This window comes from Coptis chinensis, chromosome 5 (genome assembly GCF_015680905.1).
Source record: "Coptis chinensis isolate HL-2020 chromosome 5, ASM1568090v1, whole genome shotgun sequence".
NCBI classification, from domain to species: Eukaryota; Viridiplantae; Streptophyta; class Magnoliopsida; order Ranunculales; family Ranunculaceae; genus Coptis; species Coptis chinensis.
In genome coordinates, this window is record NC_141460.1 from 13,496,267 (window position 1) to 13,522,524 (window position 26,258).

At 33.2% G+C, this 26,258-nt stretch overlaps 3 protein-coding genes across 6 annotated transcripts; 1 reads left to right on the forward strand and 2 right to left on the reverse strand.

Annotated features, from left to right (window-relative positions):
* Nucleotides 1-1,469: 1,469 nt before the first annotated feature.
* LOC147496765 (tropinone reductase homolog At5g06060-like) lies at nucleotides 1,470-4,968 on the forward strand. Its single transcript, XM_086559652.1, has 5 exons — nucleotides 1,470-2,018; nucleotides 2,139-2,346; nucleotides 2,690-2,906; nucleotides 2,984-3,090; nucleotides 4,530-4,968. Exons 1-5 carry the CDS (start codon nucleotides 1,930-1,932, stop codon nucleotides 4,716-4,718), a joined length of 810 nt encoding a protein of 269 aa, XP_086415778.1. The 5' UTR covers nucleotides 1,470-1,929; the 3' UTR covers nucleotides 4,719-4,968.
* Nucleotides 4,969-5,178: 210 nt separating this feature from the next.
* Nucleotides 5,179-6,397, reverse strand: LOC147496766 (non-specific lipid transfer protein GPI-anchored 1-like). Its single transcript, XM_086559653.1, has 3 exons — nucleotides 5,887-6,397; nucleotides 5,663-5,731; nucleotides 5,179-5,568 (listed from the first exon to the last, which is right to left on the reverse strand). The coding sequence occupies exons 1-3, from the start codon at nucleotides 6,236-6,238 to the stop codon at nucleotides 5,417-5,419; spliced, it is 573 nt and encodes a 190-aa protein (XP_086415779.1). The 5' UTR covers nucleotides 6,239-6,397; the 3' UTR covers nucleotides 5,179-5,416.
* Nucleotides 6,398-7,513: 1,116 nt separating this feature from the next.
* Nucleotides 7,514-13,781, reverse strand: LOC147496767 (plant/protein). 4 transcript variants are annotated; one of them, XM_086559656.1, is made up of 7 exons: nucleotides 13,169-13,781; nucleotides 13,050-13,090; nucleotides 12,913-12,970; nucleotides 11,321-11,414; nucleotides 10,680-10,764; nucleotides 10,546-10,611; nucleotides 7,514-7,800 (listed from the first exon to the last, which is right to left on the reverse strand). In XM_086559656.1, the coding sequence occupies exons 1-7, from the start codon at nucleotides 13,257-13,259 to the stop codon at nucleotides 7,687-7,689; spliced, it is 549 nt and encodes a 182-aa protein (XP_086415782.1). In that variant the 5' UTR covers nucleotides 13,260-13,781; the 3' UTR covers nucleotides 7,514-7,686. The 4 variants fall into 4 exon arrangements, with proteins under 4 accessions (XP_086415782.1, XP_086415783.1, XP_086415781.1 ...); XM_086559657.1 differs by having other exon boundaries at nucleotides 12,919-12,970; nucleotides 13,169-13,550; XM_086559655.1 differs by having other exon boundaries at nucleotides 12,919-12,985; nucleotides 13,169-13,395.
* Between the last annotated feature and the right edge of the window lie 12,477 nt (nucleotides 13,782-26,258).

Below are 26,258 nucleotides of genomic sequence, written 5' to 3' on the forward strand. Positions count from 1 at the left end.
GGAGCTCAAGTCGTCTGGCCGGTGAAGTTAAAATATATATATTCACCCGAGAGTTTCCGATTGTTGGGATTATTCTAACCCAAATTTCTAGGTGTGTCGACAAAGTCACTGATTAATCATTTCAAAATAGTGGAGCCGTGGAGTACTCTCCCCTGCCAACTGAGAAAAAATACGTATTCTTTTTCATTTTCTGTTTCTTTACTTGATCCGCAAGATGTAATCGATTTTACAATGTTATAGGTGATCCATAAGGAAGAGGAGTCATGAAGACGCCAAACCGCCGAACGCCATATATATAGAGAGAGGGAGGTGAAGAGAAAGGAGAAAAAGAAAACCAGAGAAGAGGAGAGAGGAGAACTACGGCACAGCTTGATCCTCCGTGAAGGGGGTACGTAGGCAACCCAATGGGCTCAGCTGATCCATGAAAGACATGTAAGGTGAGAAGGTATGAACAGGGTTCATACACAAGACCTTTCTCTTTCTTAAGTCGATTCATTAGTTCATTACTAATGAAACCATCATTAGTGATACCATCATTGGTGATGCATTGAACCTTTAAAAACTACTTGTGAATTAAGTCTGACAAATTAGCATTTGTGGGAGAACATCAGCTAGTGATGCTCTTAGACCAAGTCCGTTTTTGGGTTTTGTGGAAAAACTAATCTATAAAGTCATTCTGTAGTTTGAGACATTGATTCACTTTGTTGAGTTATTGCCTTTTTCCAGGTTTTGGAAAAGCATAAGCTTACGACTGCAGTGGATGAAAAGAATTCAAAACAATTTGAGTTCTTTGATTAGGTACGCGTAAAAAGATATACTAGATACATCGAGTAATATAATTCTTAACAAAACAAATTGTCCACACTTGAACAGTTGATTGGAATATAATCAATCTTGATGGCTATTGCAATAGAGTTTAAAATATTGATTAGACGATGTTGCGACCAAATGAAAACGTAATTGCTGAGGTGTAGGCTTACGAATTATGAAAAAACTGAGCCAATCAAATCAAAGGGATGAAGGGCCATTCTCAAAATATTATCAGAACGAACCACCTCGGCCATCGTCACCTCTTTGTGAAACAGTGAATTTGAACTATATCAAGTCTCAGGTCCCACTCAAGCTAATAAAAATATGGCTTTACACTATATTATTTCAGATTCTGAGTATCGTTTGTCGACCACAAGAATCCATACTCAGCTTATAATAGATATTTAAGGTTGGCTAGCGAAAAAACAAGAGAATCCATACTTACTACATACTTCACTCTCATTAGTTATAAGCATAGTGAATTTGAACTATATCAAGTCTCAGGTCCCACTCAAGCTAATAAAAATATGGCTTTACACTATATTATTTCAGATTCTGAGTATCGTTTGTCGACCACAAGAATCCATACTCAGCTTATAATAGATATTTAAGGTTGGCTAGCGAAAAAACAAGAGAATCCATACTTACTACATACTTCACTCTCATTAGTTATAAGCATGGACCAAAATATCGTCGATATATATTGGTATTTTGGTACACCGACATCGATATTTCCGATTTATATTCACTGAATATAGAATCTTTTTTTTTTATATATATCGGAATTTCCGATATAAAATTTTATATCGACGATATAATTGATATATCCAATATTTACGATATATATCGGTTGACTTTTTAACCATTTTTTAATATAAATCTGATATTTCCGATATTATATGTCTGATATATCCGATATTTCCGATATTTTAAATAGTTTGGAATGGTCACCAAAATATCCAATATATCTGATATATATCGGTTTTTAGGTACACCGATATATTGATCGATATCGATATTTTGGGCCTTGGTTATAAGTACTAAGTAGCACCCCCATTTGAATGATCCACACTTCTACTGTACAAGTAAACTGAGTAAGAAGTTTCATATAGCTACAATATGGCAAATGAAGAGGGCGCATGCAAAGGAGAAAGGTGGTCTCTCAAGGGACAGACAGCTCTTGTTACTGGAGGATCAAGAGGAATTGGGTTAATCTCTCACTTTGTTTCTCAGTCTCTTTGAGCTCCATTAATAGCTTCTGTCCTGTTTTCTATTTTCTCTTTCAAACTTCTGATATATTTTCGTCCATCTTTCTGTTTTCTGTTTAGGCATGCGATTGTGGAGGAATTACTTGAGCTTGGAGCGTCGGTGCATACTTGTTCTCGAAACAAAGTTGAACTCGACGCAGTCTTGAAGGCTTGGGAAGCCAAGGGTTACAAAGTCAGTGGTTCAGTATGTGATGTATCTGATCGCTCCCAAAGGGAGAATCTGATGGAGACTGTCTCCACTGTTTTTGATGGGAAGCTTAACATCCTTGTGAGTTTTGGCACACCATTCTAATTAGTTCATGACTTCTACTTCACTAAATCTTTAGTTTATGCTTTCATTTCGGCATACAGAATGGTAAAACATGCATTCGAAGAATAAAATCTAAGCTAATAGGATGGAACTAGGCATGTATTATAGTTCTAATTGAAATGACAACAAGTAAGTTCGAATTGAAGCAAAGGTATGTATATAGATCGAAATTGAGCGAGGTAATGTCACAAGGGAACTAGATGTAGCAAAATATTCAAAATTTAGCCCAAAGTAATCATGGATATATAGGCTATATTTTGTTCAAATAAAATTGTGTTCCGACTACTTGTGGTGGATGTAGGTCAACAATGCTGGAGTACTTATATATAAGCAAACTGTTGATTGTACTGCGGAAGATTTCTCAACTCTCATAGCTATCAATGTCGAGTCTGCTTTCCATCTGTCTCAACTAGCACACCCTCTCTTGAAAGCCTCTGGAATGGGAAGCATTGTTTTCATCTCTTCTGTTGGGGGTGTGGTGGCTCATCAAGGTGTTTCGATTTATGGAGCGACTAAAGGTTTGTAACACTTGAAAAGCTTCAAAGTCACATATTGGAGGGCAGTGTTTTAATTGAATCATATGTCTTGGTTTCAGGAGCTATAAATCACCTTACAAAGAATTTGGCATGTGAGTGGGCAAAAGACAATATCCGTAGTAACAGCGTTGCGCCGTGGTATATAAGAACATCAATGGCGGATGATGTACTATTCTTCCCCCTTTTTCTTTCCTATTAACTTTATTAATTCCACATTTAGGTTACTTCATTCTATGTTCCATATCATTGCGACAATACATCATAACTTATTCGGTAGGGAATTAATGAATATAAGAAACTAGTCGAGTGAATCTTAATTAGCGATAATCACCGGCAAGGATATATGTTAAATCATGATTCTGTTGGAGCTACATTGGGAAGTCTTAGATTACAAATAGCTTGTATCATGAGTGTATGTAGGTAATGTAGCCTTGCAATTTTTGTCATAGTGCATAATAGTTAATGTGTCCTATAAATCCACAAGAAAAATAATTTAAAAAAAATGCAAGTTTGTTAGGCAAAGATCTCCAGCAGAATTTTTTCGAGAATGTGGATGTGGACAAACATCCATCTTTGAGTGGCAACTAGGAAAGCTGCGAAGCTCAAACTAAGTCAAGAAACTTGAGTCCCAGGTCTAGTTTATTACAGATTTGATTGACCTTGTATCTAGGAGTGGAAACACCTAGGTGCTTCACACCGCAACACATGTTCATGTTTTTCATAGGAATATATTCACACCTTACCAGGCTCCTAGTCATAAATAGCTGCTGGGGATGATCATTTACTTGGTATTGAGGAAGGTGGTGAGGTGATTACCAAGGGAATGGGTGGCTCTGTTCATGGCGACCGTATTACAAGGGAATGATGTTGAGCTATCTAGCATCGGTAGGGGCTGGCGCTTTTGTCAATACGGTGCTGGTTGATCACCCTCAGTTCCTGAACGAAAGCCTTAATGAGGAAAATGTTAGTGAAATTGCAAAGAAAATGCCAAAGCACTGCCAAAACACTAACGACACTTGCGATTGGAACAAATACATGGTCGTGCCATTAGCAGCCAACTTGGGGATATCATTTGGTTTGGGAAGAAGGGGCCTTGAGAATATCTTTGGGCAAATACATTGAAATAACAACAAGGTGTGCGGGAGCGAGCAAAATATGGTGCTCGATTTGGACGAAAATCAGCCTATCATGGAAAGGGAACATGATAATGTATCACTAGAGAAGACGTAGTTGTTAGTGATAGGGAAGTAATTTGGGATCCCTTTGCCAATATTTGGATTGTAGTTTGGCTAAATCGGGTTGTAGTTAGTCCGGAGAGTACTGTAATCATCATAGGGGCATTTTTTTTGTTGTTGTGGGTGTACGCCTGGGGAGGTGTCTGGTACTCTAGTGTTTAACTGGATGTACCCTGTAATACCTGTATGAGAGATTCTCTCTCACATTTTTATTTTAGTTTATTTACATCCTAATCAATAAGTTTCACTTATCAAAAGAAATATGATATACTTGGTATTTCCTCCATGTAACAGAAGCATATGCTCTTCTCTTGGTGCTGTAGTGACGATCTCAATACCAATTCTTATAGTGCTATTCTTTATTTTGCAGTTCCTTGACAACAAGGAATACATGGAAAAGATATATGGTCGAACTCCAATGCGACGCATTGGTGAGCCGAGAGAAATCTCATCCTTGGTGGCGTTCCTTTGCTTCCCAGCTGCTTCATACATCACTGGTCAGGTTATCTGTGTCGATGGAGGCTTGACTGCTAATGGTTTCTTTCCAACTCATGATTAATTAGACGCATAAATTTTTCATGGGGGAGATGGTGATCACTTCTTTTTAATGGTTATAAGCACCTTTATTATGTTCTAGTGTAATAAGAGGTGGTGCTTGATCATGTTTAGTAAACATTACTGGCACTACCACTATTATGTAAGTAAGATGTTTTTATGTGGATTTTTTTGCGAAAAAATGTCCTTCATTGTACTGTTGTAACTCATGGAAAGTGGACTTGTTTGTTTACAATAAACAAACTCTCATCCTAGCTTACAACTCCTCCAGAAATTCAATTGCAGTTGTATACTATGAAGATATTGATTGATAACGCAACTTCCGATTAGTCTTGATCTCATAAATCTTTTATTGTGGATGCTCTTGAACTCTGGCTACCAAGCTGGCCCTTTAGTTTTTCTATAATAAGATTTTCTTTTCTTGTTATATCATAATTTATATGAAAAAGAACTGCAATATGACAAACTGAAAGAAGTTATTCATATTGGATTAGATTAGATTAGTTATAATTTATAAGCACATACACTGTCAAAACATCCAATGTAGCATTTAAAGGCTACAGCCTACAAGAATTGTTCTGTCTAGAATCCTTACCAGTTCAAATAACATAAGCTCATTATTTTTTTTTTTAAAAAAAAAAAAAAAAAAAAAAAAACATCTACACTGATGAGTAGCTTTGCTGCATCTTCATGCTCAATTGCTCAGAGAGAGAACGTGGAGCTAAATCCCATTATAATCATGGTTACAAAGATAGAGACAGCGATGGAGTTTGCTAGGAGAGGCGCATGCTTGAATCCCATGGAACTCCCACCTTTTGTTGTCAAAGGAGTGCCATCTGGTGTGGCAGGGGTTGCTGCATTTAACAATACGAATAAGTTCGAAAGCTAATATAACTTAATTATATGTAGTAAGTAGTTTTTCATATGAAAGAAGTGAAGAATGCTAACCTGGGCTACTTTTTGTTGAATTTGTGAAGATGCCCATGTCAGGGGAATTGGGAGCTAGGTTTAGAAGCTCTGTAAAAACAAGAAGAAGAACAGAAGTTAGAATGTGTACTTACGCAACAACAACAACAACAATAAGAGTAGTTAACAGCTGAAACTTTCCTAAAGTCATAGTGGTTATTACCAAGCAAAACCAAAAGACTGAAGACAGATAATACAATACGTACTTGGACAATCACTGATGTTTGCATTAACCAAGTTACAAGCAGTAGGAAGTTGAAGGAGCTTAGCTTCCTGAAGGCCCATCTGCTTGAACGAACTGGCTCCATCATGAGCCTGCTGGATTATAAAGCACAGACAAACTGGATTTTTGTCCTTTATATCTTTCACAGTAGTGCAACACTTATTAGTAGGTGAATCTGCCTTCCCTGTAGCATAGCTTAAACAGTCACCTACTTTGGAAAACTCACTTCTGCACTGTTCTGTTACTGAAGGTGAAGCACAGAATACTAATGACCCATGCATATAACAAAAAAGGAAAATAGCACTGAAGAGAAGAGAATGAGATCTCATTTTCATAATTCTTGTCTACTTCAGCGCAGCTTCTGTACTTGCTAAGAAAATGTGGCCGGTGTTGATGAAAGACTTCAGTTTTTGTAGGATAAATGAAGACATGGAGATGGGGAGTAAATATAGGGTACGGCGCAATAAATGGAGTTGTTGTGTATAGCGTGTCATACTCTCAAAGTGCGCAGATGGAAGGAGTTAAATTCAGTTTGTTGGGAGGTGATTAGGTGGAGTTATGTCAACAGAAGCGACGAGCTGGTTTAATTACTATTAATTGCATGATTTTAGTGCCTATCAATCCTGACCCAACTACATATTTGCTGATGTAAAATTGTAAATCAGAGTTGCATTCACATATACAGATATCATCGACTGTATGCAACTATATGCAAACGATTTACTAGTTACCAAAAAAAGCATGCAAACAATTAATTGGTCTCAAAATCATTTATTATCATCAATTAACTTCGATGCAAAGATATATGGAGTATGGACTCCAGAGGGGCTGAGCTGGGACTATGTGATATGATCACATTATTCATATCATTCTGGGAACATAACACCATGTGCCTTCCAATGCTATTATGTTGATCACCAATTTGAGGACAGTTTGATCACCAATGATTTCACTATACTAGTTGATACTCATAATAGCCGTGTGTATCCCATCAAAAAATAATAATAGCCGTGTGTACCTGCCCTGTACGTGCTACACTGCTAGTTCAGTTAGTGAGGCACTTTCATTAGCACTTTCTATTAGAAAGGGTAAAAAGAATCTTTTCCTAATCCCTACCACAAAGAGGAAATAAGAGAGATGGAACTTTTTGGTTTCTGAAGTTTGAGAGAGAGAGAGGCATTAATGGTTTGTTGGTTTTAGCCGGTTATAAGAGCATCAACAATGGTGGCTTGCCACTGTTAAAATGGCAAACTGAGTCCAAAAACACATCACCAAGGGCACTTTAAGAATAGCAAATTGTTTTGCCAAAATGAGAGCCATTAAGTTGCAAATATAGCAACGACTAAGACGCTAAGACAGCACACATTCCACCCCACAGTTGGAACTGTAGCTGATTGCCAAGGGTTTCAGCCTAATAGCGGAGTCATATGCCTGCAATTTGGAAATTGAGGATGATGCAGTATTCATTCAGACAAACCTCTTGAGTCAACAAAGTTTAGTCAGGGCCTTCTGCATTATTGGCTGAGCCCGAAGCCACCAAACAAAATGCAGGATAGATTGTGTTTGCTCCCTAGATAATCGTGTTTCATCCTTTTTTGGCCCCGAGCGAATTGTGCCATCATCATAAACATTGAATCACATGAATAACTTTCGTTAATTCATTACAAAGGCTCAACCATTCGTAACACGAAAGGCCTAAAGCCATAAAATGTCATGCATTTACAACAGACTTGAGTCACTACCTATTTGAGGCATAAGGAGAAAGTAGAGGGTGGAAGAGAAACTACTCTGTACTACTGAAGGTTGATATTCTCCTCCTAACAATATCTTGAATCGATTCAGTCGTTAAAACAGCAGCACTGTTATCGAAGTTGGCATTCTCCATCTGTCGGCGCAACTGCAAGACGAGGAGAACGTAAATAGAATTCTTAAAGAACTAGTTAACATATTTTAGGCAATAAGATATAACTCAAAGATTTACAACGGTGAATTGTGAAATGAACTCCTGAATTGGAAAAACATCCCACTGACAATGATACATGCCGTATGCCGTATTATTATTGTGGATAAGTTGGCTGGCCGACCACAATGGTGACACCAGAAAGGATCTTCCCACATTCCACTAACACTTTACTCGGACTCTTCAAATAGAGAAACAAGTAAAGACCCAACGTCAACAGTTAATTGCTTACACATGGTTAATTGAACTAGAAAAAAATAAGGCACAACTGATTCATGTTTGGACCCGCTAAAACCAGTAGGCATGTGCACCTAATGAAGCATAAACTAATCAGATTCAAGATTGTCAGTACGGAAAAACCTTCAATTATGCAAAGTCCTCGACAGTATTTTTGAAAAGCCAAAGCAACACAAAAGCTGTATCCAGAATGCACTTTACCAAAAAAGAAAAAGCAAGCTGGTTTAGGATGACCCCTACTAGATTCAATAGATATTTAAGCTCGACGGAATAATAACTTAAGCCGTCATTACACACAAAAGTCTCATCGCCCCTCACAGAAAGGGTAATTAAATAACAAAGTTTCTTTAGTATTGGAGGATAACGTGGCCAACACTTCTGATGCCATGTTAATTTGCTCATAGGTGTGCAAACAACTGTGTATTTCAAATTGCTTCTTGTGTCTCTAATTACTGGAACGAGTATTTTATTACTCCATGTTGGACTGGGGTGACATTAACAATTTAATAGCCTGCATCGAGTCTGATTGATTCCCATATTGCCGGTTAGGTATTAATACAAATTTAAGAGTTGGTTCCCAACCCCGCCAGATGCAAGACATTTGTTTGGATACAGTTGCTTTGACTGCAGAGAATATCCATTCCACTATATGCAAGCCATTTGTGATGTGGAAATCGGCTATAGGAGTCGAGCCCCAAGGGTGTGCAAGAATTTATTTTGTCATTTACTTTACTAATTACTATTTGCAGCGATTGTGATATATGTTTTCTTCCCTAGCAAGGAAAACTCCATCTACAAATAAGGGGCTCCAAGGATTTCTAGGGTTTAGGGTTTTATCTGACGAACTACGGTTCTTGTTAACTTACCTTACTTGTAGAATCAAATAACCGTTGTTTCTGACGATTGACTCTACAACAGCTTGTTTTGGATTACCAGAATAACTACTTACAATCTCTAACTGACAATAATAGAGAATATATACCTGCTACATTTTCTCACTTTAGCAGTTAAACTAAAAGTCTATCATTTCTGCTATGAAGTTTACAAGAAACATTATTGCTAATGGAGATGACACTTTCATTTGGCATGACTTGTGGTGTACAGAAACACCCCTTCATGGGATAACAATGCTAGACAAATGCTACAGCTTGGTGATGAAGCCAAAGTTAGTGAACTGATCTCAAATGGCAGGTGGAATGACATAGTTCTTTATCTTCCAGAGTGTGATTTGAAGACCAGGATACTAAGAACGGATATGTATGATCTCATGAACAAGGATCAAGTAGTCTGGTCTCTAACTCATTCAAGAAAATTCAGTGCTCGATCTGCTTATATAGCACTAAAGAAGGTTAAGAACAAAGTCAAATGGTCCAAGCTTGTTTGGGGAAAATTGGTGATCCCTAAACATTCCTTTTGCACTTGGCAACTCTTCTCTGGTAGTCTCTCTACTCAAGATAGGTTGGTTAACAAAGGTATAATCAATCATTCAAAGTGTATTTTGTGTGGAACAGCAGCAAGAGAGAACTCCAAACACTTATTCTTTGATTGTTCTTACACAAAGAGTGGAGTGGGGTCAAAGCAAAGATTGGTATGGTTTTCGGAGTAGCAGACTAACAATAAGTGGCATAGCATCTTGCAGACTTGCAGAAATAGTTCAATGGAAGTTGATATCAGAATAGCGTACACATGTGCTACCGTAAGTGCTTTTTGGGCTGAGAGAAACACTAACATCATCCCCCTCAGCTGGTCATGGTGAGAATACTAGAAGATATGAAGCTATACATACAAAGGGTATACTAGATTCCACTTCAGTGAGAGTCCTTCCTCAAAACCTTGGTATAGATGCAAACTACCATGCAAAGGAACCTATATAATGTCAATGGCGTAAACCTGATCAAGACTATGTTAAGTTAAACACGAATGGGTCTCTGACTCCTTCAGACCAAGGATTCGGTGGTATTGAAAGAAAAGAAGATGGCACAGTGCATTTTGCCTATGGGCTCTAACTCAAAGAGATCTATACTTCAACAGAAGCTAATGGCTATTGATGTGGGGCTAGATGGGTGTCTGAAACATGGCATTACCAAAGTACAGGTGTACTCTGACTCTGTGAATGTTGTGAGTATAGTTAATGGCTTGACTACACCACCATGGTATTGTCAGAACATTGTACTATCTATCGGGAGCAAAAGGAAGAAACTTAGTTATAGTAGTGTCAACCACTGCTATAGGGAGACCAACAGAGTTGCAGATTTATTAGCAAAATGTTTTAAAGACTCTCTCGAGACTCTTTTGCATTTTATACCCACTCTAGATGAACAATTGTCTAAAATCATTGAGGATGATATAAGAGGAACAATCTATGTAAGATTTTGATTAAGGAATGCAGGTAGGGGTCTGCCTAACCCCATAGCTATCGTTCAAAATACAAATGTCTATCGTTACCTCCTCAAGGATTGCAGACTGGTCATCAGGGTGAAATTTCCTCATGTGCTTTAGCATCTCCAGTTGCTGCAGATATTCCATCCTTTTAATCAACGACACACTCCAAATATCATAAGCATTTGAACAAAGGCTACCTGTTCGTGCAACATGTGCTGGATGCAAACTTTTTCTGCCAATTCATCAGGCTCAAGCTCAGCTTCATCACAGGCCATCTCTTCCCTATCATATGAACGGCATCAAAGATCAATATCAGTACAATTAACGGTATCACAGATCTATGATATGACAGGATAGGGATTTAGTCCAAGTAAAGAAGCTAGTGTATTTAGCACGATTTTAAGAACTTAATTGTATTTATGTAACAGTGACAGTTACATGTGTATCAGTGTGCAACATGGTACAAGAGTGAGCACACAAAGTGTGTCCACATGTGTCTGAAATGCAAGGTACAAAATAATGGCCAGACACATTCCTAGGGAACAAAGTGTCCCTGTTACATGAGTTCTACATACTGTTGGATAACAAAACATGAGACAGTGATATTGTTACGAATATCATCGCACGAAAAACATCATTCTGAAACACTTCCTTTCTAGCAAATCTTATTATCAAATCCCGCCCATAGTGCCATTCTCATTAACCACATTAGCTTGGCTAGAAATGCCCTCATTACAAAGGTTCTACTGCTGTGTTTAACACCAAAATATGAGTATGTGTTATTGTTACATCAGGTGCAACGAAAATCACTGCAAGAAAAGCAGAGTGAAATACTTACTTTGCAACAAATCCATAAAACTTTATCATCAAATCGCTGTCATTTTCATAAACCATATTTACTTTACCCAAGCAAGCAATTCCAAACCTTGGATCTGTAAATCAGAATGGTTTCAACAATCTTCAGACGCAATTACATAAATTACAGAAAGGCAGATGAATTGTTAATCTGTTCCTAGTGAACTTGAGAACAATAGAGGAACAGATTAGTATTTGCACTGTGCAACAGACTACAGCTACTGGTAAAATTCTAGAAACCATCTTGTACCATTCCAGAAACAATCCATAAAAGCAATTTAACAACTCTATATGTGGCCAAGCAATATAATTTTCTATTCTGATTAGAGCATTTGACTTCCTATTTATCTAAAGTTAATGGAAGCATGGAAGTTATCAAATATTATGTCAAACCAGAAAGAAAAATGAAAAATCTAAAGAAATATGAATTTCACCATGTATGACCAATCCATAAATATTAAACATGGACATCCATGCTTCAACAATCAGCTTTGCAATTTACTTGATACTTCTTCAAAAGTATGTTTAGCACAAATTTTCGATCAGAACAGAAAAGTTACGAGTAGAAAAAATTCACCTAGCTTTGTTATTACCTAAATAACAAAGGAAACAACCAAAAGCATATGATCTACAACCCAAGTTGTCCATTCAATGCGATAAAGAGCTAGACACGTCGGAGATTATACAACACAAAACAGACAAAACTGGATGATTCTGCCATTCTTTATTTAAAATTTAATGGAAGAGTAAAATAGTAAATAAATTGGACAGCTATTGGATTGATATTTGGAAAGGATGGACTGGTGATTATAAAACTTGCATGTTGGCATGAGCATACTTACCTTAACCCCTACTAAACAAACAAGAAGAGGCAAAGGGTGGAAGAGACAGAAATGAGCAGTACACGAATAGAACAGTCATATTAACCTAAGAAATGCAGAAAACTAGTTTCATGAACGTAACTTAGACCCTAAAGCTTTGAGTTCAGCTAGATAGTTCATTTCTCATACCGAAATAATGACTTCTTAGTTCTTCAGCAAGTCAATTTACAAATAAAGATATAGGGAAGGCGGGAACCTAATTGGAAGATCCCTTTTCTTAACAAAACCCAATAGAGATTAATGGAGCCGACTTAATTTCCCAACTACAATGATCCGGTACTCTTCTAACTATGAACCTACATCTACAAGAATACTTTAATCTTGAAACATGTATCCTTTGAACACATATCAAAGTTATATTCACACAACATCCAACCACATTTCATTTTTTTACTCTACTGGTTTATGTACATTTTTTAAGGAAAGTACAAAATACACCATATATACATACATGAATAATGCCCCACACGCTGGTAGGCCTTTCAGATACAGGGATAAACAACAGACCAGCATTTATACAAACTTGTTATTTTACTGTTAACTTTGATGGAAACTGAAAAGAATCAAGTACTTTATTGATCTAATGTTTGTCTACTTAATTGTATGGACATATAAGCAAACATGATTTTATGAAACACAACCACTTATTTCCAATAGATACTTTGAAACAGAAAAACAACACATATTATCATACCAATACCCATTTCCAAGAGTATTTCTTCCTGGATAGCAGTGGTAATGGCAACCGCTTCCTGCAGAATATGAAACTAACTTTTAAAGAATGCCAAGTATATAAGTGACGCCGTTTACAACATTTAAGAAATGACAGACCTGCTTATCCTTGACAGCATCAGAAATCCTTTTCTTAACATCTAACAACAAAACAGTACTCGGTATGACAGTATATATATAATGTATGAAAACTAATGGAAAGGGTAAACAAGATATACCAGGTTGGGAAGTGAGGAAGGAGAAACGGTTGAAAATATGAACTAGTTGTTCTCTACTCAGCATTCCCGCGTTGTCCACTCCAGACGACATTTCACTATTTTTTTATTTTTTGACACTTCATTTTCTCATTTTAATACCTAATTTTTCCTTGCAATATCTTTCAATTTTAAGTATTTTGTGCGGTCTTCACCTACTTTGAAAAACGGAAGTGAAGAAGAATAAGAAGAAATAAAAGGATTTTGGTGGTTGGTTTGAGAGAGGGAGATCTTATCGTTGTGCAGAATGTGAGAGATTACAATCCCTTATATGAAGGAGTTACTTTCTAGATAAATAATCTCGTGCCTTTATAACATTTTTTTTTTTGTTAATAATACCTAGTACGAACTACGAAGTGGATTTTGAGATATTTCAATTATAGATTATCTCACATTTCTTTTGGCTTCCTTTCATTTAATTTAATTTTATTTATTGTATTGTTGTTTGTACTAATTATGCTGTTGTATGTATTTACTGGATTTGAGTCTCGATCTCTACTCCTAAATTTATGTTCACTGATTTATTGTTTTTGGTTGAATACAGAGGTGTATGTGTGGCTCCAAATTCCGCTTGAGCATCCAAATATGTGAGTGTGTGTACAGATATATTAGAACATCAATAAATGTGTGAAAATATTAGAATTAGAACAAGTGGTTTCAAAGTAGTAGACATTAATAAAGAATTAGGTTTCTATTTAGTATTAGTAGGAACTAGATTTTGGACCCGGGCATACGCCCGAGATCTATTAAATATTTTGTGTGCTGAAAAGGTTTTACAAAATGTCTCACACAAATTTTCGAATCAGAATATATTTTTATTGAAAATAAACCGAAATACGTTAATGAGCATCGATTATGGTGCATAAGTACTTGGAAACTAAGGAAATCAAATTGAGATAGCCTATTCACTTTGTGGTTTAGGATATTAATCCATAATTTTCAAATAAAATTATCTTAAACTCGATCTAGCTTGTATAATATTTTTCTTATATTTATAGTGATTTAGCGGCAAATTTTCGAATCAGAATATATTTTTATTGAAAATAAACTGAAATACGTTAATGAGTAGCGATTATGGTGCATAAGTACTTGGAAACTAATGGATCAAATTGAGATAGCCTCTTCACTTTGTGGTTTATGATATTAATCCGTAATTTTCAAATAGAATTATCTTAAACTCGATCTAGCTTGTATAATAGTTTTCTTAGATTTATGGTGATTTAGCGGCAAATTTGCAAATCATAATATATTTTTATTGAAAATAAATCGAAATACGTTAATGAGTAGCGATTATGGTGCATAAGTACTTGGAAACTAATTGATCAAATTGAGATAGCCTCTTCACTTTGTGGTTTAGGATATTAATCCGTAATTTTCAAATTGAATTATCTTAAACTCAATCTAGCTTAGTTTGTATAATAATTTTATTAGATTTATGGTGATTTAGCGGTAAATCATCACCGCTCGGCTTACGTACTAATGTGTACAAATCACTAAAATAGATTGATTGTTTTCATATCCTCAAAGAATATACTACTCCTACTTGAAAAGATTTATCACATGAACGTGTCCTACGAACGGGTGTCATTATATTAGATTATTCTAAAAAATATTAACAATTATACATAGCTATGAGATATGAAAATTATATTAATTACTCATTTAAATTTCTTGCACCACTCTCTATAAAAAGGAAACATCAAACATTGATAAAACTCATCGACTTCTTTTTATTGTTAGGTTTAACAATAGAAGTTTGATTGAAGTTTTGTGAGAATGCCCAATGTGGTGAAGATAATATTGAAGCTACTTGAATAACAAAACATTCCCAATCACAATAAAATAATTGTGATAAACACTACTTAAAATGCAAAACTATATTTGTCGAAACATTTATTCTCCCTACATATAATACAAAAATATTTTAGGGTTATTAGGTTAATGCATTTGCATCAAGTTTTTGATTTTTCTTTAATTATTCTTTAAGTTTAGTTTAATGTAGTACGTTGCATCCAGTTTCCAATTTCTCATTAATTATTCTTTGAGGTTAGTTTAATACAATTGCATCAAGTTTCCGATTTCCCGTTAGTTATTGTTTGAGGTTAGTTCAGTACAATTGCATCCACTTTATGATTTCTCATTAGTTATTCATTAAGGTTAATTCAGTACAGTTGCATCCAGTTTTTTATATTTCGTTAATTAGTATTTGAGATTAGTTCATTGCATTTGCATCCAGGTTCCAATCTCCCGTTAATTACTCTTTGAGGTTAGTTCAATACATCTGCATCCAGTTTCTTATTTCACGTTAATTGTTTTTCTAGGTTAGCTCGATAGTTTACAATTCTTATACAGTTTGCATACATGTAAGAGTTTGTTTTTCTAAACTCATTTTCGTTTTGGGTTCCTAATTATTCATAATTACTCATGTGAGAAGGCTAAAAAACAGATATTTATGCTTTGAGGTCAGTGCGATGTAGTTACATCCGACTTCCGATTTCCAGTTAACTATTTTTTTTTAGGTTATTTCAATGCATTTGCATCCAATTTCTGATTTTCTGTTAGTTAATCCCTAATTTTAGTTTAATGCAGTTGCATCTAGTTTTTAGTTTTTTATTAATTATTCTTGGAGGTTAGTTCAATGCAGTTGCATCCAATTTCCGATTTTATGTTAATTGTTCTTTGAGGTTAGTTCAATGCATTTGCATCAAGTTTTCAATTTCCCATTAATTATTTTTTAAGGTTAGTTCAATGCAGTTACATCAAATTTATAATTTTCCGTTAATTATTCATTTAGGTTAGTTCAGTGCAGTTTCATCTATTTTTTAATGTTTTGTTAATTAGTCTTTGAGATTAGTTCGATACATTTGGATCCAGTTTTTGATTTTCCGTTAATAACTCTCTAAAGTTAGTTCAATACATTTGCATCTAGTTTATGATTATTTATGCTTTGAGGTTAGCTCAATGCAATTATATCTGATTTTTTATTTCCCGTTAATTATCCTTTGAGATTATTTCAATACATTTGCATTTAGTTTCTGATTTCCCACCAATTATTCTATGAGGTTAGTTCAATGCAATTGTATTCGGTTTTTGATTTTCTGTTAATTATTTTTTGAGTTTAGTTTAATGCATTTGCATCCAGTTTTTGGTTTCCCATTAATTAATTATATGAGGTTTGTTTGATGTATTTGCATACCGTTTCCAATTTCCCGTTAAATATTTTTCAAGGATTTGCATCCAATTTATAATTTTCTGTTAGTTATTATCTGACGTTAGTTTAATGCAATTGCATCCAGTTTCCGATTTCTAGTTAATTACTTTTTGAGTTTAGTTTATTGCATTTGCATAAAATTTCTGATTTCTCATTAATTACTTTTTGAGCTCAGTTATGTATTTGAATCTATTTTCCGATTTCCTTTTAATTATCCAATGTGGGTGTAATACCAACTTTTACTGATCCATCTGTAGTGTCCTTGCAAACATGACATAAAAAATAAATTATGTTTGATTTACTATGTGGGATCATTGAAGATTATCCAGTTCTTGATTTTCTATTAATTATTCTTTAAATTATGCATGACTCACTATGTGGAATTTTCAAAGATTATCTACGAACGGGTGTTGTTATATTAATTATTCTTAAAAATATTTGCAAATATACAGAACTATTATATATTAATATTATATTGATCACTCAACTAAATTTCTTATAACGTGAAAACCTCACTCTCCATTAAAAAAAAATAACTCACCTTTGATAAAACTCTTCAACTTCATTTTGTTGTTTAATAATAGAAGTTTGATTGAAGTTTTGTAAGATTGCTTAATAAGGTGAAGTTCATATATATTGAAGCTACTTGAATAGCAAGGAGTTCTCAATCATACGGAAAGAGATAAGATAAACATCATTTTAAATACAAAATTGTACTTATCGAGACATTCCCACAACATATAATCCAACTATGTTTTGAAGCCGGTTAGTTCAATGCATTTGCTTCTAGTTTTGATTTTTCATTATTTATATTTTGATGTTAGTTCAATGTAGTTGCATCCAATTTCCAATTCCCATTATTTATTTTTTGAGATCAGTTCTATGCAGTTGCATCTAGTTAGTTTATGATTTCTCGTTGATTATTCTTTTCGGTTAGTTCAATACATTTGCATCTAATTTCCAATTTCTTGTTAATTGTTCTTTGAGGTAAGTTCAATACATTTGCATCTAGTTTCTGATTTCCCGTTAATTATTCTGTGAGATTAGTTTAATGCATTTGCATCCAGTTTTCGATTTCTCATTTATTATTTGATAAAGTTGCATTTGTATCTAGTCTCCGATTTCTCGTTAATTATTGTTTGAGGTTAGTTCAATGAATTTGCATCCAGTTTTTGATTTACCGTTAATAATTTCTTGAGGTTAGTTTAATGTATTTGCATCCAGTTTATTTTTTGAGATTAGTTCAATGCAATTGCATCCGATTTCCGATTTTTTGTTAATTATTTTTTAAGATTAGTTCCACGCATTTGCATCATATTTTCAATTTATAATTAATTTTTCTTTGAAGTTAGTTCAATGCAGTTGCATCTAGTTTTCGATTTCCCGTTAATTTAATCTTTGAGGGTTAGCTCAATGCATTTCCATCCAGTTTCTGATTTTCCGACAATTATTTTTTTATGTTAGTTTGATGTATTTGCATCCAAATTTTGATTTTCGTTAATTATTCTTTGATGTTAGTTTAATGCAGTTGTATCCATATTCTAATTTTATATTAATTAATTTTTAAGATTAGTTTAATGCTTGCATTTGCATTCAGTTTTCGATTTCCCGTTAAATATTATTTGAGGTTAGTTCGATGCATTTGCATCCAGTTTTCGGTTCCTCATTAATTATTTTTTGACGTTAGTTTCATTCAGTATTATATATTTTTTAAAATATTTGTCATTATTGTTTTGCCGTTATTTTTATTTATTTTTTTTTTATTTTCTATTATATATTTTGTGAGGCCGTGTTAAGGATATATTCGAAATAAGTCGGTGCTTTATCATAGACACTAAAATTGTATAATTTGTAATAGAGAATTAGTTTCTACAAATCACGTATTTTTTAGCAATTTTTTTTTATTTGATCAAACATATAAGAATTGGAACACTAAAAGTGTTTGATTCGTAAGAGGAAATTACCTTTTACAAATCACCTATTTTTTAGCCATTTTTTTTATTTGATAAAATATATAAGAATTGAAAATACACTCAAGCTCTCCAAATATAAGATTTATAAATACACTCAAACTCTCCAAAGAGGTTCCATGTATATGAGATTGTAGGTTATTAGAAAAAGACTATTTTTCATATTAGAGTGCCATATAAGAAATAGAAAAAACTAACTCTCATATTAGAGTGACACATAGGAGAGAGAAAATCTTTCATTATAAGTCTCGCTTTAGTATATAGACTAGATTTTGGACCCGGGCATACGCCCGGGATCTATTAAATATTTTGTATGCTGAAAAGGCTTTACAAAATGTCTCACACAAATTTTGTATGCTGAATAGGCTATCTCAATTTGATCCCTTAGTTTCCAAGTACTTATACACCATAATCGTTGGTCATTAACGTATTTCGGTTTATTTTCAATAAAAATATATTATGATTCGAAAATTTGCCACCGTAATTTTTAAATAGAATTATCTTAAACTTGATCTAGCTTATATAATAGTTTTATTAGATTTATGATGATTTAGCGGCAAATTTTTGAATCAGAATATATTTTTATTGAAAATAAACCGAAGTACATTAATGAGCAGCGATTATGGTGCATAAGTACTTGGAAACTAAGGGATCAAATTGAGATAGCCTCTTCACTTTGTGGTTTAGAATATTAATCCGTAATTTTCAAATGAAATTATCTTAAACTCGATCTAGCTTGTATAATAGTTTTATTAGATTTATGGTGATTTAGCGGTAAATCATCACCATTCGGCTTACGTACTAATGTGTACAAATCACTAAAACAGATTGATTGTTTCTATATCCTCAAATAATACACTACTCCCACTTGAAAAGATTTATCACATAAACGTGTCTTACGAATGGGTGTCGTTATATTAAAGTATTCTAAAAAATATTAGCAACTATGCATAGCTATATGAAATATGAAAATTATATTAATTACTCATTTAAATTTCTTACACCACTCTCTATAAAAATGAAGCATCAAACCTTGATAAAACTCATTGACTTCTTTTTATTGTTAGGTTTAATATTAGAAGTTTGATTGAAGTTTTGTGAGAATGCCCAATGTGGTGAAGATAATATTGAAGCTACTTGAATAGCAAGACATTCTCAATCACAATAAAAGAATTATAATAAACACTACTTGAAATGCAAAACTATATTTGTCAAAACATTTATTCCCCCTACATATAATACAAATATGTTTTAGGGTTATTAGTTCAATGCATTTGCATCAAGTTTCTGATTTTTCATTAATTATTCTTTGATGTTAGTTTAATGTATTACGTTGCATCCAGTTTCCAATTTCTCATTAATTATTCTTTGAGGTTAGTTCAATATAGTTTCATTAAGTTTTCGATTTTCTGTTAATTATTATTTTAGGTTAGTTCAGTGCAATTGCATCCACTTTATGATTTCTCATTAGTTATTCATTAAAAGGTTAATTCAGTATAGTTGCATCTAGTTTTCGATGTTTCATTGATTAATGTTTGAGATTAGTTCATTGCATTTCCATCCAGGTTCCAATCTCCTGTTAATTACTCTTTGAGGTTAGTTCAATACATCCAAGATCCGGTTTTCGATTTCTCAATTGTTTTTCTAGGTTAGTTTGATAGTTTACAATTTCTATATAGTTTGCATACATGTGATGAGGCTAAAAAAGTGAACATTTATGCTTTGAGGTCAGTGCGATGTAGTTATATCCGACTTCCGATTTCTAGTTAACTATTTTTTGAGGTTATTTCAATGCATTTGCATCCAATTTTGGATTTTCCGTTAGTTAATCTCTGATTTTAGTTTAATGCAGTTGCATCAAATTTTTAGTTCCGTTAATTATTCTTCGAGGTTAGTTCAATGCAGTTGCATCCAATTTTCGATTTTATGTTAATTGTTATTTGAGGTTATTTCAATGCATTTGCATCAAGTTTTGAATTTCCCGTTAATTATTTTTTGAGGTTAGTTCAATGCAGTTACATCAAATTTATAATTTCCCGTTAATTATTCATTTAGGTTAGTTCAGTACAGTTTTATCTATTTTTTAATGTTTCGTTAATTAGTCTATGAGATTAGTTTATTGCATTTGGATCCAGTTTCTGATTTCCCATTAATAAGCTCATTAAGGTTAGTTCAATACATTTGCATCTAGTTTTTTTTATTATTTATGCCTTTAGGTTAGTTCGATACAATTATATCCGGTTTCTGATTTCTCGTTAACTATTCTTTGAGGTTATTTCAATGCATTTGCATTTAGTTTCTGATTTCCCACCAATTATTCTATGAGATTAGCTCAATGCAGTTGCATTCGGTTTTTGATTTTATGTTAATTATTTTTTGAGTTAAGTTCAATGCATTTGCATCTAGTTTTCGGTTTCCCATTAATTATTATTTGAGGTTTCTTTGATGTATTTGCATATCATTTCCGATTTTTCATTAATTTTTTTCAAGGATTTGCATCTAATTTCTAATTTTCCGTTAGTTACTCTCTGTCGTTAGCTTAATGCAATTTGCATAAAGTTTATAATTTCCCGTTAATTACTCTTTGAGCTCAGTTATGTATTTGAATCTAGTTTCTGATTTCTTTATAATTATCCAATGTGGTGTATAATACCAACTTCTACTGATCCATCTATAGTGTCCTTGCAAACATGACATAAAAAGTAAATTATGCGTAATTTACTATGTGCATGGGATCATCAAAGATTATCCAGTTCCCGATTTTCCGTTAATTATTATTTAAATTATGCATGACTCACTATGTGAAATCTTCAAAGATTATCTATGAACGGGTGTTGTTATATTAATTATTCTGAAAACTATTTGCAAATATGCAGAACTATTATATATTAATATTATATTGATCACTCAACCAAATTTCTTATAACGTGAAAACCTCACTCTCCATTAAAAAAAAAAACTCACCTTTGATAAAACCATTCAACTTCATTTTGTTGTTTAATAATAGAAGTTTGATTGAAGTTTTGTGAGATTGCCTAATAAGGCGAAGTTCATATATATTGAAGCTACTTGAATAGCAAAGAGTTTCTAATCATACGGAAAGAGATAAGATAAATACAATTTTAAATGCAAAACTATACTTATCGAGACATTCCCACAACATATAATCCAACTATGTTTTGAGGTTAGTTTAATACATTTGTATTCAGTTTCTGATTTTCTGTTATTTATATTTTGAGGTTAGTTCAATGCAGTTGCATCTAATTTCCAATTCCCGTTATTTATTTTTTTAGATCAGTTCAATGAAGTTGCATCCAGTTTTTTATTTATCGTTAATTATTCTTTTCGGTTAGTTCAATACATTTATATCCAATTTCCAATTTCCTGTTGTTAATTGTTATATTATTTGAGGTCAGTTCAATGCATTTGCATCCAGTTTCTGATTTCCCGTTAATTATTCTATGAGATTAGTTTAATATATTTGCATCCAGTTTTCGATTTCTCATTTATTATTTGATAAAGTTGCATTTTCATCTAGTTTCCGATTTCCCGTTAATTATTGTTTGAGATTAGTTCAATGAGTTTGCATTCAGTTTCCAATTTCTTGTTAATTATTTCTTGAGGTTTTGCATCCAGTTTATTTTTTTAGATTAATTGGTCGCGAGTTGCATCCGATTTCGATTTCCGTTAATTATTTTTAAGATTAGTTCCACACATTTGCATTATGTTTCCAATTTATAATTAATTTTTCTTTGAAGTTAGTTCAATGCAGCTACATCCAGTTTTTGATTTTCCGTTAGTTTAATCTTTGAGGATTAGCTCAATGCATTTTCATCCAGTTTCCGATTTTATGACAATTATTTTTTTTATGTTAGTTTGATATATTTGCATCCAAGATTTAATTTTCAGTTAATTATTCTTTGAGGTTAGTTTAATGCAGTTCTATCCATATTCTGATTTTCTATTAATTAATTTTTAAGATTAGTTTAATGTTTGTATTTGCATCCAGTTTCCAATTTTCCGTTAAATATTATTTGAGGTTAGTTCGATGTATTTGCATCCAGTTTTCAGTTCCCCATTAATTGTTTTTTTTATGTTAGTTTTAATCAATATTATATATATTTTAAAATATTTGTCATTATTGCTTTGCTGTTATTTTATTTTTTTTTCATTTTCTATTATATATTTTGTGATGTTATTTTTTGTATAATTGTTTTTAACTATGTTTTGAAGCCGTGTTAAAGATATATTTGAAATAAGTCGGTGTTTTATCATAGACACTAAAATTGTATGATTTGTAATAGGTAATTAGTTTATACAAATCACCTATTTTTTTGCAATTGTTTTTATTTGATCAAATATATAAAAATTGGAACTCTAAAAGTGTTTGATTTGTAATATAAAATTATTTTCTACAAATCACCTATTTTTTTAGTATTTTTTTTTATTTGATCAAATATATAAGAATTGGAAATACACTCAAACTCTCTAAATACAAGAATTAGAAATATACTCAAACTGTCCAAAGAGGTTCAATGTACATAGGATTATAGGCTATTAGAAAATACTATCTTTCTTATTAAAGTGCCACATAGGATAGAGAAAAAACTAACTCTCATATTAGAGTGTCACATAGGAGAGAGAAAATATTCTTTTAAAGGTCTCTGCTTTAGTATATAGATAGTAGATAGTAGATGGCTTATATTTATACAAATAGAAATTAAAACTACCCTTATGACATGTGGATACCAATATCATAATACCCAAAATTAAGAAATTAAGAAGTTTGTCCTAGACCCAAAATTAAGACCCACTTCTATCTTATGGGCCCGGTCTCAAATCTCAATTGATAAAAAAAAAAAAAAAAAAAGGGGGCCAAGAGCCAGAGACCTAAAATAGCCTAATTCATAACCGACTTTGACCTGACCCTTAAAACCGAAGAGAAACAGACAAAATTTAGGGAAAGCGAAAAGAGAAGGTATGGTGACAACGAGGGCTTCCAAACGAAGACTTAAGGAGTCAGAGGAAACGGAAGTGGCAAAGCTAGAAAATAAAAGAAAGCTACGCAATGGATCTAAAGGTAAGGTCGGCTTTGTCTATGAAAATTAAATTAATTTCTACAATATATGGTGACTAGTCTTAAATATTAAAAATACATGAAAGTTGTTTCTTTTGACACTTTGGACTGGTCCACATTTAGTTTCATAGTCAGCAAAAAGTTAATATACATTTGATTTCATAGTCAGACGAATCTCACTATTTTAAATGGGTAATTTGTAGTACGATTCATGAACACATAAATTATTTACTTGCATACTCTGATGGGTAAAAAAAATCTTGACCGAAGATCACTATATATTTTTATGGATGAAATAGTGTTAATTGCTGAGTTTTATGGTTTTGCACTACTAAGATGAAATCTTAAGAGTTGTGTTTTATGAATTGTCTCATTGTTGTTGATGATCCTGTTTTTATAAATGAGTTCTATAATTTGACTTGCCATATGTTCTTTTACTATTAACTTTGATGGAAACTGAAAAGAATTAAATACTTTATTCATCTAATGTTTGTCTACTTAATTGTATGGACATATAAGCAAACATGATTTTATGATTCATGATACAATCCATGAGTAGGAAATGATGCACAGGAGGAACACAAGTACACAGCCACTTATTTCCAATAAGTAAGTGGTTACAGAAAAACAACACATATACATATACATATGTACATTAAGGCTAGATAAGTAACCTCCTTAACATTTTTTTTTTGTTAGTATGAAGTGATTTTTTTAAACTTTATATGATAGAAGTTTTCATATTTCTGAAAAACGTTCTTACATGCATTCATTTGCGTAATGAAATGAATTAAAAGAATATTGAAGACATCTATTTATATGAGTTGAAGGCCTAGATTGGTGGCTCAAAACTTTGTATTGATCCCTGAGTTCATTATTGTCGTGTCTACTTAATTTGCAAAATAAATATTTGATATTTCGATCATTACCAAAAAAAAACATCACAAAAAAAAAAACAAAATGATAATCTAATTTGACGTACATTACAAGATATTCTCTTTTGTCTTCCAGAGAAGAGAGTACTTAAAAGAGTGAAAGGGTTTTGTAAAAAGCTATGTGAGAGTGAAATGATTTCGTAAGAAGGTTTAATTTGTACGGGTTGTTTAAATCTTTTGTGAAGTTTGGTAGTTTTATTAGAGGTAAGATTTGTACTTTTGCATGTTTCTTGTATATCATATAGAAGATTTTTCAAATGTGTTTATACTTGATTTTCGAATTTTCAAGGACCTTTTGTTTATAATGTTTAGTGTAAGATAAACACGCATAATGAGTAGTACATGATTCTAGTGATCGATAATTGCGTGGTGTGATGAGCCACTGAGAGAAAGGAGATTTTCAAGGCACGCATTATGTTTGTTCCACTAATCCACCATACACCAAAGTCTAGATACAACTTGTTAATGTTCCAATCAAAGGAAATTTTTTATTAAAAAGAGGAGAAGATTGGGTCCCATAGTTACAAAGAGTAAAAATTAACAATCTCTTCATGAAATTTACCTAATTATGACAAACCGAGCCCAGGAAGCTAGGTTATTTTAACTTCAAATGATGGTTTCATCCTATATATAGTTTAGGCTAGCTCGACTGGTTTCCCTATTTCTTCTCATATATTAACATACAAAGTTGGAGCTAGAGCTATAAGTAAATTAAATTTGAGCAGCTCAGTTCATTTTCAAGCTCTTTACCTATACAGATGCATCACTCAAAGGGATGAGCATGCCTTGAACTCCATAAACTTTTAACAATTAATATGCGTTTGTCGATATGCAATACACCTTGAAGTGATAATGTTTAGTTATTCAATTGTATGCCTAAATATTTATGAAACTTATTTGTTATAAAAGTACAAATTGTGGTGTACTCATTCAATCATATATGCCCAATGACATGCCTTTTCTCGATAGGTTTCACACTTAGAGATAGAGAAAGGCGTTGCCCGGGCTATTCCATGGTAGTGGTTGGAAAGAATGCAATGGTTGAACACTTGAAAAAGGTTAAAAGAGAAAACAACTTAACCGTGCCATAAATTTACGACGCATGGCTTATTTTTCGGCCCTTAACCTACTTGGACGTCGCTTTAGTATACTTAGTAACGATTATGGTAATCATCATTCATAATCTTTGGCAATTCTAAATGTCAATTTCTAGAGCGAAATTGGCATTCCATATAAATAGCATTTAAATAAATATGGAAACATGACACAAGTATTTAGATGGTTTGGCATTGATAGATGCCTACGTTCACAGAGAATGAAGAATTTCATGATTCTATTAGCTCTTTGATAGAGATCGATGAGCCTACAATGGAGACCGCGGTGGGTGGGGGGTTGAGTAAAGGAGTGGTGGTTGTTGATTATTCCATTGTATATGTGTTTTGATAGTCAAGTATTGTCATGCCCCGAGACCCCACACACACATCCCGAGGACGAGGAGTGAATCTCGAGGCTGACACCCAATTCTAACGAAATTTCGGCAAAGTTTCCTTTGTTTAATCGACATTCGTAAACCCTAAAACCTGTCATAAAACCTGTCATAACCCCTGAACATCTCATAATTCATTCTTCCAACCATATATATATCCAACAACCACATATACTATTCTTAACCATAAATACTACAGGGATATGACAATATCTACAAAACAAGGGAGCACTGTTGCCAAATACGATTATTACATCAAAATGACCTAGCTCTCTATATATACAACAAAAGAAACTAGTCTCTCTATACAACCAAAAGTATGAACTTGACTCTATCCTCGTCAAGCATAAGGAAATCCTCCCAAATCACCATAAC